The sequence below is a fragment of the Nyctereutes procyonoides genome, unplaced genomic scaffold, assembly GCF_905146905.1.
Source record: "Nyctereutes procyonoides isolate TBG_1078 unplaced genomic scaffold, NYPRO_anot_genome, whole genome shotgun sequence".
Lineage (NCBI taxonomy): Eukaryota > Metazoa > Chordata > Mammalia > Carnivora > Canidae > Nyctereutes > Nyctereutes procyonoides.
In genome coordinates, this window is record NW_026575135.1 from 50075417 (window position 1) to 50089887 (window position 14471).

General features: G+C 40.8%; 1 protein-coding gene across 1 annotated transcript in view; it reads left to right on the plus strand.

The window, feature by feature from the left end:
• The first annotated feature begins 350 nt into the window (after nt 1-350).
• TRPC7 (transient receptor potential cation channel subfamily C member 7) overlaps nt 351-14471 on the plus strand; it is a 142019-nt gene continuing 127898 nt past the window's right edge. Inside the window, exons 1-2 of the mRNA XM_055302466.1 lie at nt 351-411; nt 8387-9164. Coding sequence (XP_055158441.1) covers nt 410-411; nt 8387-9164 — 780 coding nt within the window. The 5' untranslated portion in view covers nt 351-409. The remainder of the gene's footprint in view (nt 412-8386; nt 9165-14471) is intronic.

Genomic DNA, 14471 nt, shown 5'->3' on the forward strand with positions numbered 1-14471 from the left:
GTAGAAATCGTGAGGATCCACGGTAGGAAGGCAGAGTTGATACCTCCCTTTTAAAGCTACTGTCTGGGAGAAGGGGTGGGAACTATACCAACCCATCACCACACCACATGCCTGTCTCACATACGATTCTTTCCTCGTCATGTTCCCTGGGAAATTTCCCCCAGATTAGGAAAAGAACGGTAAGGCGACTCTGCCTCGCGGAAGGAGAGTTGTTACCATTGCAGCACAAAGGACAGCGAAGCGCGCTTTCACATCTTCGCAACTCCACTCACTGGACCAGCTCTACACTTCAGCACCACGGAGAGCGGCATCCCCTCCGCTACCACCCATGGGGAGCCACATTCCCGCGACCCAACACCGGATTCCGGTCATCTAGAGAGGAGGGACCAGCCTGCTTATTTCTCCCTCAATGTAAGCAACTATGATGATTCTTTCATATCAAATATTCCAACAGAGGTTGTTTTCTTGCTGAAATACGGCATTAAACTTTTATTTATTAGCCCTCTCTTTCCTGTGTAGCTTGGATTTTTAGATGTAAATCTGGATCTGAAATCTTTCTTATTGATTGGGTTGGTAGAGGAATTTTTTTTTTTTTTACTTTTCCTTGGAAGTCTAAGTTTAAAAATCCATTTAAAATAGACAATTCATAGTGGTAACCAGTCTTGTTGTGCTAAAGTGCAGTATTTTTTTTTTCTTCCTGGAAGAGAGTATCTGTGTTGTCCTCCTCTTACTTCAGTACTGACAGCTTTTTAATTTAACATTTTTTGTGACTGTATTTATCTTAACATAAATATGGGAATAGGAAAAGGAAGACGGCTATCTTCTAATAAGTAGCCACCATTAAAGAACTACAGGTGGGAATAAAGAAGCTGTTACTTTTTTTCCTTTTATTTGTGGAAAATATGTCCTTTAGATGTCCATTTCAACATAACAAATATGCTCTTAAAAGAGATGTAATCTGGGCAGGGCTTTAACACAAGCTTTGAAACTCTGTAACAGAGAATCTCCTTTACATGTGAAGTTGTAAATTCACTTAAGTGTGATTGAATAGACTTAACCAGGATGCTATTGTCATTAATTGTAATTTAAAGGCTTAATGAATTCAAGGGTAGATTTGTAAGAGGCAATAATGATTGACCCTGTCTACTGGCACTCAGTGAATTTTTGCCTCAGAATGCCACCTACTGGTGGGTCCTGTTTCTGAACCACTGGACACACATCAGATTTATGAATGAATACACATTAAATCCAGAATATTCATTATGAATATGATACAAACTCACTCTCTAAGATCTTTTAAACAGTGGCATTGGTTTAATTATTTAACAACTTACCAAGGTTCTATGCCACAATTATAATTTCATAAAAATTTATTTCCAAAACACTTGCTCCTAAGCTTAGGAGCATATAGATTAGCTAACTCCTTCAGGCAGTAATTAACCCAGAAAAAAATGAGAACTATGTGAAGCCTCACTGAGGCTAATTTCAGACACATGCGATATCCTGGATGAGAGCTGCCAGGATCTCTTGCTCAGGAAAGGCAATGAACATTTCCTAGATAAATATTCAGCGTGTTACCTTTTTCACCATTCTCATTTCATGATTTTAGGGCCTTTCTTACTTTCTTAGGAGTAGGTGATCATTTCAGGCTCTTCTGTCACAAAGGTTACTGTAACAGTTAAGAGGTTACACATATCTATTTTATACCAAGACAAATATTTGGAGGAAAAACATGTAACTCTAAGAACTTACTGTTTCAGTTCTATCTGGAGATATACACAGAGATACAGACATCCAGTTTCATAATTCCCCAGTTTCAAACAGACAAATAAGGATTTAAAAAGAAAGAAATAAAAGAAGCATACACAAAGCATTAGTTATATGTGAATGGCTAATAAATAAGATAGCCTGCAAATACAGAGAATAACCTCTAAATGATGATGATTCATTGAAAATTAAGTTGCTGATAAAATTGTTTATTAGCATTCGGGAATCTAGATAATATTTTTAATTCAAGATGCAATGGAAAAAATATAACACATTAGTAGAATTGTCTGGAAAGTATATCTCAATATAATGTGTTATAATGAGTAGCAGAAGGATTATTTTGCTATTCCTATAGGACCTGAATGGTATATCAACTCATGTATATTCATGGGGTAACTACGTGGATATCTTTCCTTTTATTTAAAATGCATGTGGATGCCTCTGAAAATACATATAATTTTTCAGAAGTATCTTGAACAAGTGGGAATGCCCCAGTCATTCAAGGACTTAATATACCCTCTGATATTAATGGTCTCGTCTAGCAACTTGTAGACCATTACTTATAGTGGAGCTAGAAACTAATTTGGCTTTGGAACTCATACCTTATTTTAAAAGTTGTTAGAACAAAGAGGAAATAATAATTACAGGATCATATGACTCCTATATCTGTAAGAAGGAAGACACAGTAAACATTAACACATCTATTTTATTGGTCTTCTTTAATGACCAACCCAAATTCAAGTATTTAAGAATTGATTACATTATTTGACCATGCACCATATGCCAGGCATCAGGGATACTGGGCACCAGGTACATATGCCATATAAACAAGTAATTCCCCTGCCCTCAAGGATCTTGCACTCTAATGAAAAAAATTACCATCTTAAGAAATTCAGAAAAATGGAGGAGGAAGAGGGATGGCAGTGGCATACCAGCCCAAAGCAGTGGCTTTGAAACCAAACAGATCAGAGTCCTAATAGTGGATCTATCACTCACAAGTTTATGTAGCCTTAACAAAAGTGGTTAATTTATCTGAGCCCCATTTCAACATCTGTTAAATGGGAATGACAATAGCACCTGTATCATGTAGTAGTTTATGAGAATTTAAAATGATAATACGTGTAAAGTACTCAGCATAGTGCCTGCAACGCAGTTAATGTGTAATAAATGTTAATCATTATGATTAGTCACTGAGGAAAAAAGCTTATCACACGATTTGTGTGAATTAAAATAATAATTCATATAAAGCACTTAACAGAATATCTGGCACATGGCTAATGTGTAATATATGTTAACTATCACCATTATACAGCCATTAAAAAAAAACAGCTAATCTGACTATACCACCATAGAGTAAAATGTAAGCCAATTTACAGTTATTTACTATAACTATATTTACGTAAGTGTACTGATAATGTAAGGTTGTGATCATTACTGTCATGGACATTTGTATAAGGCTTCACAGTATCCATTTGATACATATTATTGCATCTTCACTGTGGCTGAGGTGCATGGAGGATGGATTTTACTATTCCCTTACTTTGGTAAGAGAACTGAAATTTAGAAGAAGATTCCACATCACTTGAATATTTTATCATTGTTGCTATGGACTAAAATTCAGACTATGTACACTGGGAGAGAATGTGCAGACCACAGCTGGGTTGTCCTCAGTAACTGGTCTAACTCCTGGATTTTGTTTGGTTCTATGTTCAGTTGTGGAATGTTACAGACTGAATTAGTTTCAGGCTTGGGTGATTTCCACAGAGACCTATGGTGCATGTGGCAATTTTACAGAAAGACAACAAATATCTCCAAAAGACATTCTGATCAAGTGTCCTTTTCTTCATCAGTAACTAATCACAACCCCTGTCTCTAAAATGCTTAGTGGCCATGCTTATTTGCAGCTGGATTTAGGTTGCAGAATTTATACTTTTCATGGATCACTGACATCTGGCTGTCTTTAGACTGGCTGATGCATCTGTAAAAGCAGTTTGATAAAAATAGCAACCAAGGGATCAAGAGGGAGTTTAATAATCAGTTCTCCTCTCAAATATGGTTTTGTTTCCACTGAAACACTTCTTCTCAATGACATCAAATGTCAATGTATGCATTTATGAAAGATGAAAAACACAGTACCTTAATTGAGATGTTTGATCACTCATTATCTCAATAATACATGCAAATAAAAAGGCATTTGCATTCAAAGTTCATTTTGAAGAAAAATATTAGAGTAAGGGCAATCAAATGCTAATTGATTTTAAGGAGAATAATTTTGCTCATTATTGGTCCTGAAACTGTGACAGTATCCCCATACTCCAGCAAAGCAACACAGCTGATTCATGAGTGTGAGTTTTGGCCACCAGCTATTGTGAGCCAAATGACTTTATCTTTTTGACATATCATCTTTTGTGGATTCTTTCCAACCCATGTGAAATGTATGGCTAAAGCCTGACTATCGATAATGTCAAGATTAAATGGTAAGGCTAAATATACTCACAGGTATAAAACTGCTGAAATTGAGCAAACAGGAAAAGGCTGGTAAAAGAGTACAAACTTTCAGCTATAAGATGGAGTTCTAGTGTACAACATAGTGACTATAATGGTTGATAACACTGTGGTGCTCTAAGAAAGAACATAATGTTCTCACCAAATATATATATATATATGTGAGGTGATAATGTATTAATTAACTAAATGATGGCATTCCTTCCATGATACATACTTACATGAAATCACCACAATACATACTTTAAATATTTTACAATTTTGGCAATCAAACCTTAATAAAGCTGAAAAAATAAAATAAGTGTTTAAAAAGCATGATTAGAGGGCTATCAGGGTAAGAGATAGAGCTAACAAGCAGCCCCAAGTGAGGTAAAGAGGCCCCCATCAATATCTGAACAAATTCACGTGGCTCCAGGGTCTGCTGTAAAACCCCTTACACTGGAAGCAACTTCATAGCATAGGATGACCCAGTATATCCTTGTAATGCATGCATGACTCGAGGGCCCATAGGTATCATCAAGGCCAACTCTCTTAGGAAAATAGCAGAACTGACAGTTCTATGAGCATCTGAATGTATCTCAAAGCTGAGATTTTAAATGCTAGGAGAGAGGCTTGTTTATGTCTTAGTATATCTGTGTGTCTGCTTTCAAGGTCATTCAGAATAATTCATGTCAAATGGGGAGGACATTTAACATCTGATAAATACTAGGCACACACATATATTTTTTCCTTGATATAACATAATTATTAAAGAAATATCAAAATTTACATGACACTCTCTACTCTTGTGCAGAAATTATTCACCCTAACGTTTAGTCTTTCTGCTTCACTTAAAAAATGAGAATGCTAACACCTTGCTTTTATGTTTATTTGTCTAATGAGGGAAATTATAAATGTCTTAACACCCTTTAAGTTTTTAAGCTGCAGTGCCTATGATATTCATATGGACTCTGAATTTAGATTGGGTACTTACATGTTCCTTGTGAAATGTTTTTCTGCTCTGACTTGGTTCAGTAGTTATTATATTTCCTTTGAATTAATCTCTCCATGGCTTGTTGCTGTGTATTAGTGTACACCCTTGACCTTGGAATCTGACCTATTCTCCCTCTTGAGCAGACCTCTAATGGAAAAGTGACATGGAATCAAGCTCAAGCCCTGGCTCCTAGGACAGCTGCTGTCTCATCTGACACACCACTCAGATACTCCTGAGTGGAAAGTACCTTTTCTCAGGTTGAGATGCAATGGCTAAAACCAGAGAGGTGCTCCTGAGAGGAGTATAAGCCTCATCATATGACAAATTAAGTAACTCCATCAGAAAGACTATTAGTCTTCTATGGGCTCAATTCCCACCTTAGTGTGTGTACCCAGATGACAGACCTTGAAACTAACTTCATAACATTCTCTGAAACAAGGTTCTTTGATGATACAAATGAGGTGACTGCTTAGATTTCAACTCAATCTCTTCCTCTTCTGCTGAAAAACCTATAATGATAAATACCTGCACCCTATTTGTAAGTACCTCTCTCCTATAAAAGGTTTCTACTGGACTCCCAATCTGCAGTCAGCTTTGGCATCAATAAGCAGCCTCTCTCCCTGGAATGATGGCATTATTGAGAGAAATGGGCTCAGAGGAGCTCGTGAACTTGAATCCTGAGAACCTTTTCCCCAGCAATCTTTTATCAGAATGCTCTTTTAAAAAGTGGATGGCAGTTCAGATCTCTTTCTAAAGGAGCGCAGAGGAGCTATTAGGATTTATCACCCACAGTTCCCTTTTGACAGGGTTACCCATAATTATTCTTTTAAATTTCTGCAGATGAAGAAGCTATTCCATTGAATAGTTTAGCAGATTCTTCCAAAAACTGTGTTACTCAGACCTAGGCAAGATTAGAGCATAAGCTCTGACCTCCAAGTCTTTGCCTTATGCCAGATAGGGCCCCCTAATAGAGCTAAAACCAAAAGGGTTTGAGCAGGTCAAAAGGTAAAACAAGCAGAAAACCAAATGGAGCCCAAAATCTTAAAAATCACAAGATTGACTTTTTTTTTAAATCTCAAAACACTAGATTTAATTTAAAGGACTTCCTCTGTGATTACTTTTATTTTTTTTTATAAATGGCTTAAGTGAAATACTGATTATTCTTAATGCATGGATATGACCAGTAACAAAAAGACTATTGGAAACATGGAAAATAGTTCAAAATAAATCGCACTTACTCTTCAGAACACGTACTTTTTTTTTTTAAGATTTTATTTATCCATTTATGAGAGACACAGAGAGAGAGAGGCAGAGACACAGGCAGAGGGAGAAGCAGGCTCCATGCAGGGAGCCCAATGTGGGACTCAATCCCGGGACTCCAGGATCACACCCTGGGCCAAAGAGAGACGCTAAACCACTGAGCCACCCAGGTGTCCCGAACATGTACTGTCTTATTGAAATGTATGCTATTCTAATATTATTTGAATAATGTGAGGAGGGGCAAACTAGAGAAAAAAAAAGAAAAAAATTTGGGTAGGGCTAACTGGAGAATCAGATGTTCAAGTTTGTATGGTTCACGTGTGGTCCAGACTATGTTACAGATAAAGCATCCTGAACCAGGGATCCATTCAAAGTTTCACTACCAGCTGAAGATAGGGTGTCTGATTCAGACTCAAATGACACAAAAGCTTTTATTTTCTCTAGTCTTACCTTTTAAAAACCCTGGCAAACTAAAGTCTAGGTAACTTTCCCAAAGCTACCAGGTTGGCCAAAGGTGAAGGCAAGACTTATACTCTAAGTTCTCTGACTGCAAAGCCCATTTCTCAATCCTACTTGTGTCAGCATTATCACCTGGAATAGGATCAATACAAGATTTGCACAAGCAATATATGTGAAATTATTAATTTCTCAGTATAGTTCCTGGCATATAATAGGTACTTAATAAATGTTTAACCATTATTACCAGTAGCATCAGTATTAACCTCCACACTCTGCCACAATAGCAAAGAGCAAGTGAGAAATAAACCCAGCATCTAAAATGACCTGTTCTATGAGAGACTCCTAACTCTGGGAAACGAACAAGGGGTGGTGGAAAGGGAGGTGGGTGGGGGTGGGGGTGACTGGGTGACGGGCACTGAGGGGGGCACTTGATGGCATGAGCACTGGGTGTTATGCTATATGTTGGCAAATTGAACTCCAATAAATAAATAAATTAATTAATTAATCAATTTAATTAAATAACCTGTTCTTCCATCCATACAAAAATCCAGGTTTGAGCTAAGAAGCTACAACCAAATTTCCTCAGAGGAGCCACTTCAGTGACCATTAGTAAGAGGCAATGTGTCTAGGCCTGCTCCCTGCCACATCTTGCCCTTTTGTAGATGCTTAGGCTGTGCAGGCACCAGAAAGCAAGCACAGTCCCCACGAAGGAAAGTGCCAAGTACAGCACTGACTGTGGAAGCAGAGGCATGTGGCCATGCTTGCATGTTGCAGCAGTTTTGTCACAGTGAGGGATCTCAAGGAGGCAATGCACCCGAAACAAATGCAGCAGTATCTATGGTGGCCATGTCCATAGCAGAGCCCTGGGGGAACTGGGCATGCCAAGAGGTAGGAGAGTACGGAATAAAATCAACATTATTTTCTAGTATATGTCACCTCACTTAATCCTTCTATGGAACCTAAGGCACACAAAACATTATCCACATTGTATGGGTAAAATCACAAAGAAGCAACGTACTAAAGCCCAGAAAAGTTAAATGACATGCTGAACTTTGCACAAATTGAAAAACTCACAGTTCTCAGCCTGTTTCAATCACATCCTACCCCACACCCTCCCCCTCTATCTCCTGTTAACTCCACTCAAATCTACATTTCAGTTTGCCACCATTCCTCCACCCAAGGGGTACAGATGCTGGATAACTGAATCAGTATTCTTCTATATGAATACGAATAATTCAGGTCAGCCAACCTGTCTTCATCTCAGGGAGAGAAAAATTATTTCTAATAAGATTTCGTAGTTTCGCATTAAGATCCCAATCATGAGATTCTTTCTCATCTCAACAATTTGTGCTTGCTCTGCCGCTGGGCGCCTCACAGGCCCCTGGGAGAGTAACCGAGCATCTCTGCCTTGTACCCCCACAGGTTGGGGAGCAACACCTTCAAAAACATGCAGCGCCGGCACACCACCCTGAGGGAGAAGGGCCGCCGCCAGGCCATCCGTGGTCCTGCCTACATGTTCAATGAGAAGGGCACCAGCCTCACGCCGGAAGAGGAGCGCTTCCTGGACTCAGCTGAGTATGGCAACATCCCTGTGGTCAGGAAAATGTTGGAGGAGTCCAAGACCCTCAACTTCAACTGCGTGGACTATATGGGGCAGAACGCGCTGCAGCTGGCCGTGGGTAACGAGCACCTGGAGGTCACAGAGCTGCTGCTCAAGAAGGAGAACCTGGCGCGGGTGGGGGACGCGCTGCTGCTGGCCATCAGCAAGGGCTACGTGCGCATCGTGGAGGCCATTCTCAACCACCCGGCCTTCGCGCAGGGCCAGCGCCTGACGCTCAGCCCGCTGGAGCAGGAGCTGCGCGACGACGACTTCTACGCCTACGACGAGGACGGCACACGCTTCTCCCACGACATCACGCCCATCATCCTGGCGGCGCACTGCCAGGAGTACGAGATCGTGCACATCCTCCTGCTCAAGGGCGCACGCATTGAGCGGCCGCACGACTACTTCTGCAAGTGCAACGAGTGCACGGAGAAGCAGCGGAGGGACTCCTTCAGCCACTCGCGTTCCCGCATGAACGCCTACAAGGGACTGGCGAGCGCTGCCTACTTGTCTCTGTCCAGTGAAGACCCTGTCCTCACCGCGCTGGAGCTAAGCAACGAATTGGCCAGGCTAGCCAACATTGAGACTGAATTCAAGGTAACTCTCCCAATCACCACTCTGCAGACATTGCCCAGAGATCTCTTCCAGGTGTGTCCAGTAGTCAAACGGGTTGTCTTCCTGTCTAACCCAGGGTGAGGGCCTCGGGGTCTGACCATCCCACAGGGAGGAAGGGGATTTCCTCAACCTTGTCAGATGTAGGCCTGAAGGAGAAGCAGTCCATTAGGTGAAATATTTGAAATATTTGAAGAAGTGACTTATGCCCAAATCTGTACAGTAAAAGACAAGCAGCACAGAGTGGTTTGGGTGTAAATAGCTCACTGAGCTCTGCCCCAGAGGGCTGAGGACTATCTAGGAGACCTGTGGATGTTTCCTAGACCAGGTCTGGGATTTCCTGATTGTCTCAGTTAAACGACTTTGATTTGTCTCGTCCAGACCACCATCCCGGCCTGTACTGTGTCATCCTAGATTTGGTCTCACATCTGATGCTAGAAAGGCCTGCCTGAAGCCTTTCTCAATTTAGCAAGCTATTACTATTGTTCTGTGAAGGGGCTGAGGGAAAGGTACCTGAAAATGAAAATAAAACTCTTTCTGTGTGGTTGAGCTTCTTGCCTCAGTAGATGGGGTCAGAGCAAAACCCTATAATTCAGCCCCCTGCAAACACCTAGATGACCAGGCTAGCCCAGGGAATGGAGACCCATCTCTAAAGTCCACTATTAACAGTGGGAGTGATCCCATGCTTTGACTGTCAACTGACACTCCTCTTTAAAGAGAAGGCTGGAACCTCATTTTTTATAGTATTTAATAATAATTGAGAGAACATTTAGTGGGCACTTACTGTATGCCAAGCACTAACTGCCTTACATATATGATGTTGTTTAATCCCCTCAACAACCATTACTAAGAGTACCATTATTATCCTCATCTTAGATGAGGGCACAAAGGTAGAGACATATCACATAGTTAGTAAGGAGCAAAACCACTGTTCTAATCTAGGCACGCAGAGCCCAGAGCCAGCTTTTTAGTCATTCTGGGAAACTGTTCATGCACTGGGCTTCTCAGAGTTCATGTATCTTTATCTGAATGATGAAGGAAGGTGTGCCTGGAAGAGTAGAAACTACAACCAGGCTCATCATTTCTCATCCTGTTATTCAATCAGAGCCTATGATGCTTTGGAGCATACAAAAAGGTGTCACATGCAAGGCAGATAATGGAGCTGGGAAAAGGTGTTAACTGCCAGAGAAAAGTTCATTGTCCAAAAAGATGTCACTGCAAGAATTGCCCCTGCAAGAGACACAATTATGTGGCCAAGAATGGGTACCAATTCATAGCAATGGAGGTCCCCTGGACTATGGTGTTCCAGGAGATCTCAGGGAAGGAAACAGAATGGGGCTGGGCCTCACTGAGCAGGAGGAACTGGATTGGTGGGGAGAGGTGTGTATTTGGAGAAGGCAAGTGAAGGTGAGGTCCACAATGGCCCAGAGCAGGCAGGGGACTGCTGAGATGCTGCATGTGACTAGAATAAAGGGTTCCCGTAGGGGCATGCAGGAGCAATGCTGCAGAGATGAGTCGGGGACAGTCCTCAGAGTGCTGAGCCCTGTGTCTGTCAGGCTGAGCACTTTGGCTGCTCTCCTATAGGACATGAAGAGCCAATGAAATTTGTGATTGGGGGTGCGGGACACCTGGGTGTCTCAGTGGTTGAGCACTTGCCTTCAGCTCAGGTTGTGATCCTGGGGTCTGGGATCAAGTCCCACATCGGGCTCCCCATGGGGAGCCTGCTTCTCCCTCTGCTTATGTGTCTGCCTCCCAGTGTCTCTCATGAATAAATAAATAAAATTTAAAAAAAAAAAGAAAAGAAAGAAAGAAAACTGTGATTAGGAGACCACAAAGCTAGAGTTTGGGAAATTTACTTCATTGGCAGATTAGCTGAATCTGAGGATTTGGTGTGAGGCACTGGGACTAAAAAGGAGGATAATTTAGGTCTGCATGCATGAGGCCACCGAAGCCTCTCTGAAGGAATGAATGGCCCACAGCCACAGACAGAAGAGCCAGGCTCACAAAAGGCTGCAAGGCACTGCAAACTGTGACTAGATGAAGAATCCTGTAATTAACTAATTTTACTCCATCTGTTCCCCCTATCTCGGACCCATCTACTGAAGTGGAACAACCTCCCTAATCCTGCATTGTTCATAGCCTCATCTAACAAAAAGTTAGTGGATGCAGATGAGGAGATGACCTAAAGAGGCTCCCAAGGAACGTAGCTATTGCCCATTTTTTTTCCTTGTTTTGTACAGTAAACCCCATCTACCAGCAACAAGGTCAATGACATTCCAAGGAAGATTGGTGGAATTTTGCTTCTTCCCTCAGCTTCACAATGAATCTTCACAGGCCATGTAAAAGAAATGGCTAATCCAATTAATTTTAGATCTTTCTGGCCAAGAAAAAAAAATGATTCCAGAAAGAAAAAGTTGAGGATTAGGTTTTCTGGATAATTGCACAATTCTCTACTTATCTGGAATCTGGGAGCAGGCCAGTCTTACTAAATAAAACGATGCTAGACTAACATTTGGAATTATATCTGAGCCATTTGTTTCCTTCACTAAAACCAAAAGTCTGGCAGGTTTAGTATGTATAAAACTGGAAGTCTGTGGAAACCATGATATTTTGATTTAAAAAGTAAATTATGAAAATTAGAGACAATTAAGAACACTACTAACATGATGACAGACGGGTTCTATAATGCAACGACTTACTCAGAATAAGATCTAGCATAAATACATTTGCTGGCTATTAACATCCCTCGAGTTACCTTTGTTTGAAATAATGTCTTTCACATTGTCGACAAATGGCGCGTTATAAATTAACACAAGTGTTCCTTTCGAACTTTATTACTTATTCAACTATCCTTGTATGTGCATTCCTGACATAAATCTTCTAAGAGAGCAGCTTAGCAAAAGACAAGTCAATTTGTAATAAAAGAATAAAGAGCAAGTGTGTATTCTAAAATGCACTGTTTAGGAGTTTGTCCTGCTTTAAAGAGACTATGCACAGCTGACTGTAGCCACGTGTATGTGGATGACCCAACAATGTCAGCTATATAAAAAAGATATCTGGTCCTGATGGGAGGTTTCATATCTCATCCTCCAGATCTTCTAAGACACTCACTCTGGGAACGGCTGCTCTCGACTAGAAAAGCTCACGCAGGGAAACTTATATTCAGTGGCCCAGTCTACTGTTCTTGGGTCATTGTAATTTATCACTAGAATAGAGTTTAGTCATTAGCAAGATGTACAGCCAATGTCCAAATCTCCAGTAAATCATGGCTGAAGTCAGATGCCTGCTAGCAAGCCAGTATTTTGGGTTTGGAAATTATGCATCTCTACAAAGATTTTCTTATGCCTCTCTCATCTTTTTGGGTCTAAAAAGATGAAAACTCAGTGTGGTCAGTGAGACCTTCCTAATGCTTTGACTGGTGCTCAGTAATCTAGATTACTTCCTAGGAAGCATCCCATAAATCCTTGATGAAGGGAATGAAGAAAATCCTGAAAGTATAGTCATTTCAACTGATGAAGCAAGTGTTTACTTTTATGTATGATTTAAACTCTTCCTACATGTATGAATCTGACAGAGCTCTTTGACAGACACGGTGAGATGGGAAAGCTCTACGGAAAGTTACAAGGTAACTACCTGGATCAAACCAACACACAGTAAATAACAGAAGACCAATCATATGCTGCACTGTATGGTGCCAGTGGCCACTAAACTCCTGGAGGGCACCACCCCAGGTGACATTTTAGTTAACTGAGTATTCTAGAGGAGGAAACAGGGAAAGGGGAGATCAGCATAGGATGGGCTATCCAGAGGTGTTTCATCCTGATGGAGGTTCTCTCTATATATAGAGGCACCTAAAATAGCATGAAAAAGTAATTTAAAAAATACACAATAAGGCCTCTACATTTCTCTTGAATTAGTCTGCTTTTCTTCACTGATCATCTTTCTGAAAAAAGTGCTGAGGATCCCTTTTATTTTGCTGGTAGCTTCCTAAACTCCAGGGCATCTTGTCTATGAGTGTTGCTTATCTGCAGAGCTCTTATTTCAAAAGGATTACAGGTGTTAATCTTTCTTCCAACTTGAAGTTCTGCCTGCAGCAATGCCTGGTGGGAGCAGGAAGGGGTGGGGAAGCAAAGGACAACAACAGAAAACTGTGGAGTGAGGTTTAGGGATTTGGAAGAAAAGAGAAAACAGGGCAGGGACTGGAGGTATCCCTCTTGTGCTCTCACCTTTTGCTTAAATTTAAAGACTCCATGTTCCCAAATCAGGGGACTGTGGAAGCCCAACAAACACTTTACCTTAGTTACTTAAGAATTGGTCATTCAGAATAATAACAAAGCTACAACTAAGAAGGCTTTTCGCATTGACATAACACCAGCATGGAGGCTGCTGATTATGTAATTTATTCTAATAAACCAGAGAGGATAAGAGTAGGGGGTAAGAAAGCTAAAGCTGTAGCTCCATCCTGCTTAAAGTGTTGATGACTCTACTGTTTGTCAATGGGTTAACCACAGGTATCATGAAAAAAATAGATAATGAATTATGTATCAATGTTTGTGTTGCCATTTTAAGATCCATAAAAAAAAAACTCTCTGGGCCTAAAATACCACAAATTAAAAATGCAAATAATGATAAATCAGACCAATTTGCCACCTGCTATGATCTCTAGTGAGATCCCATTGTGGAAGGTAAAGATGTTGAGATGACAGTTTGTAATCTGCTTGCAAACTTATCAAAATGGAAGAGGAAAGAGGAGGGAGAAGGAGGAAGAGTATCTCTGTATTGTGGTAGGGAGAGCTCGAAGTACATAGGAACTCAGGCCATATGGGGCCAGGGAGCTAGGAAAGCCTGAGTAAAGGCCCACCTTGGGCCTGAAGCAGTATTAGAAGGCTGAATAAGCATGTTGTCCCCAACATCCAGTGGAATCTGTGTTTTGCACCTGTTCCTCATGCTTTGAATATTTTTAGGATTTTTAAACTTTATAGATCAATACCCTGCGAAAATACATTTCCTTGAAGTTTGAGCCTAGCTGGTAGTATAAACACATGCCTATTTAACACACAGGAAATGACTTGAAAATTGTTTCCCTCTCCATCAGGAAAATATTTTTTAAGCTGTGAAGGCTGCAAGTCTTAAAAGCAAGTTGTTGGGGTTTTTTAAGAGAACCTGGGAGAAAACTCCTCAGAGCACTCATCTATATATCAATCCCCAGTACCTTCAGAGATCCGACTGTGTGACCCAAGCCCTCTACTTGAGCATCTGATGATATAGAATGTAAGCAGAAAAGAGAGAGAT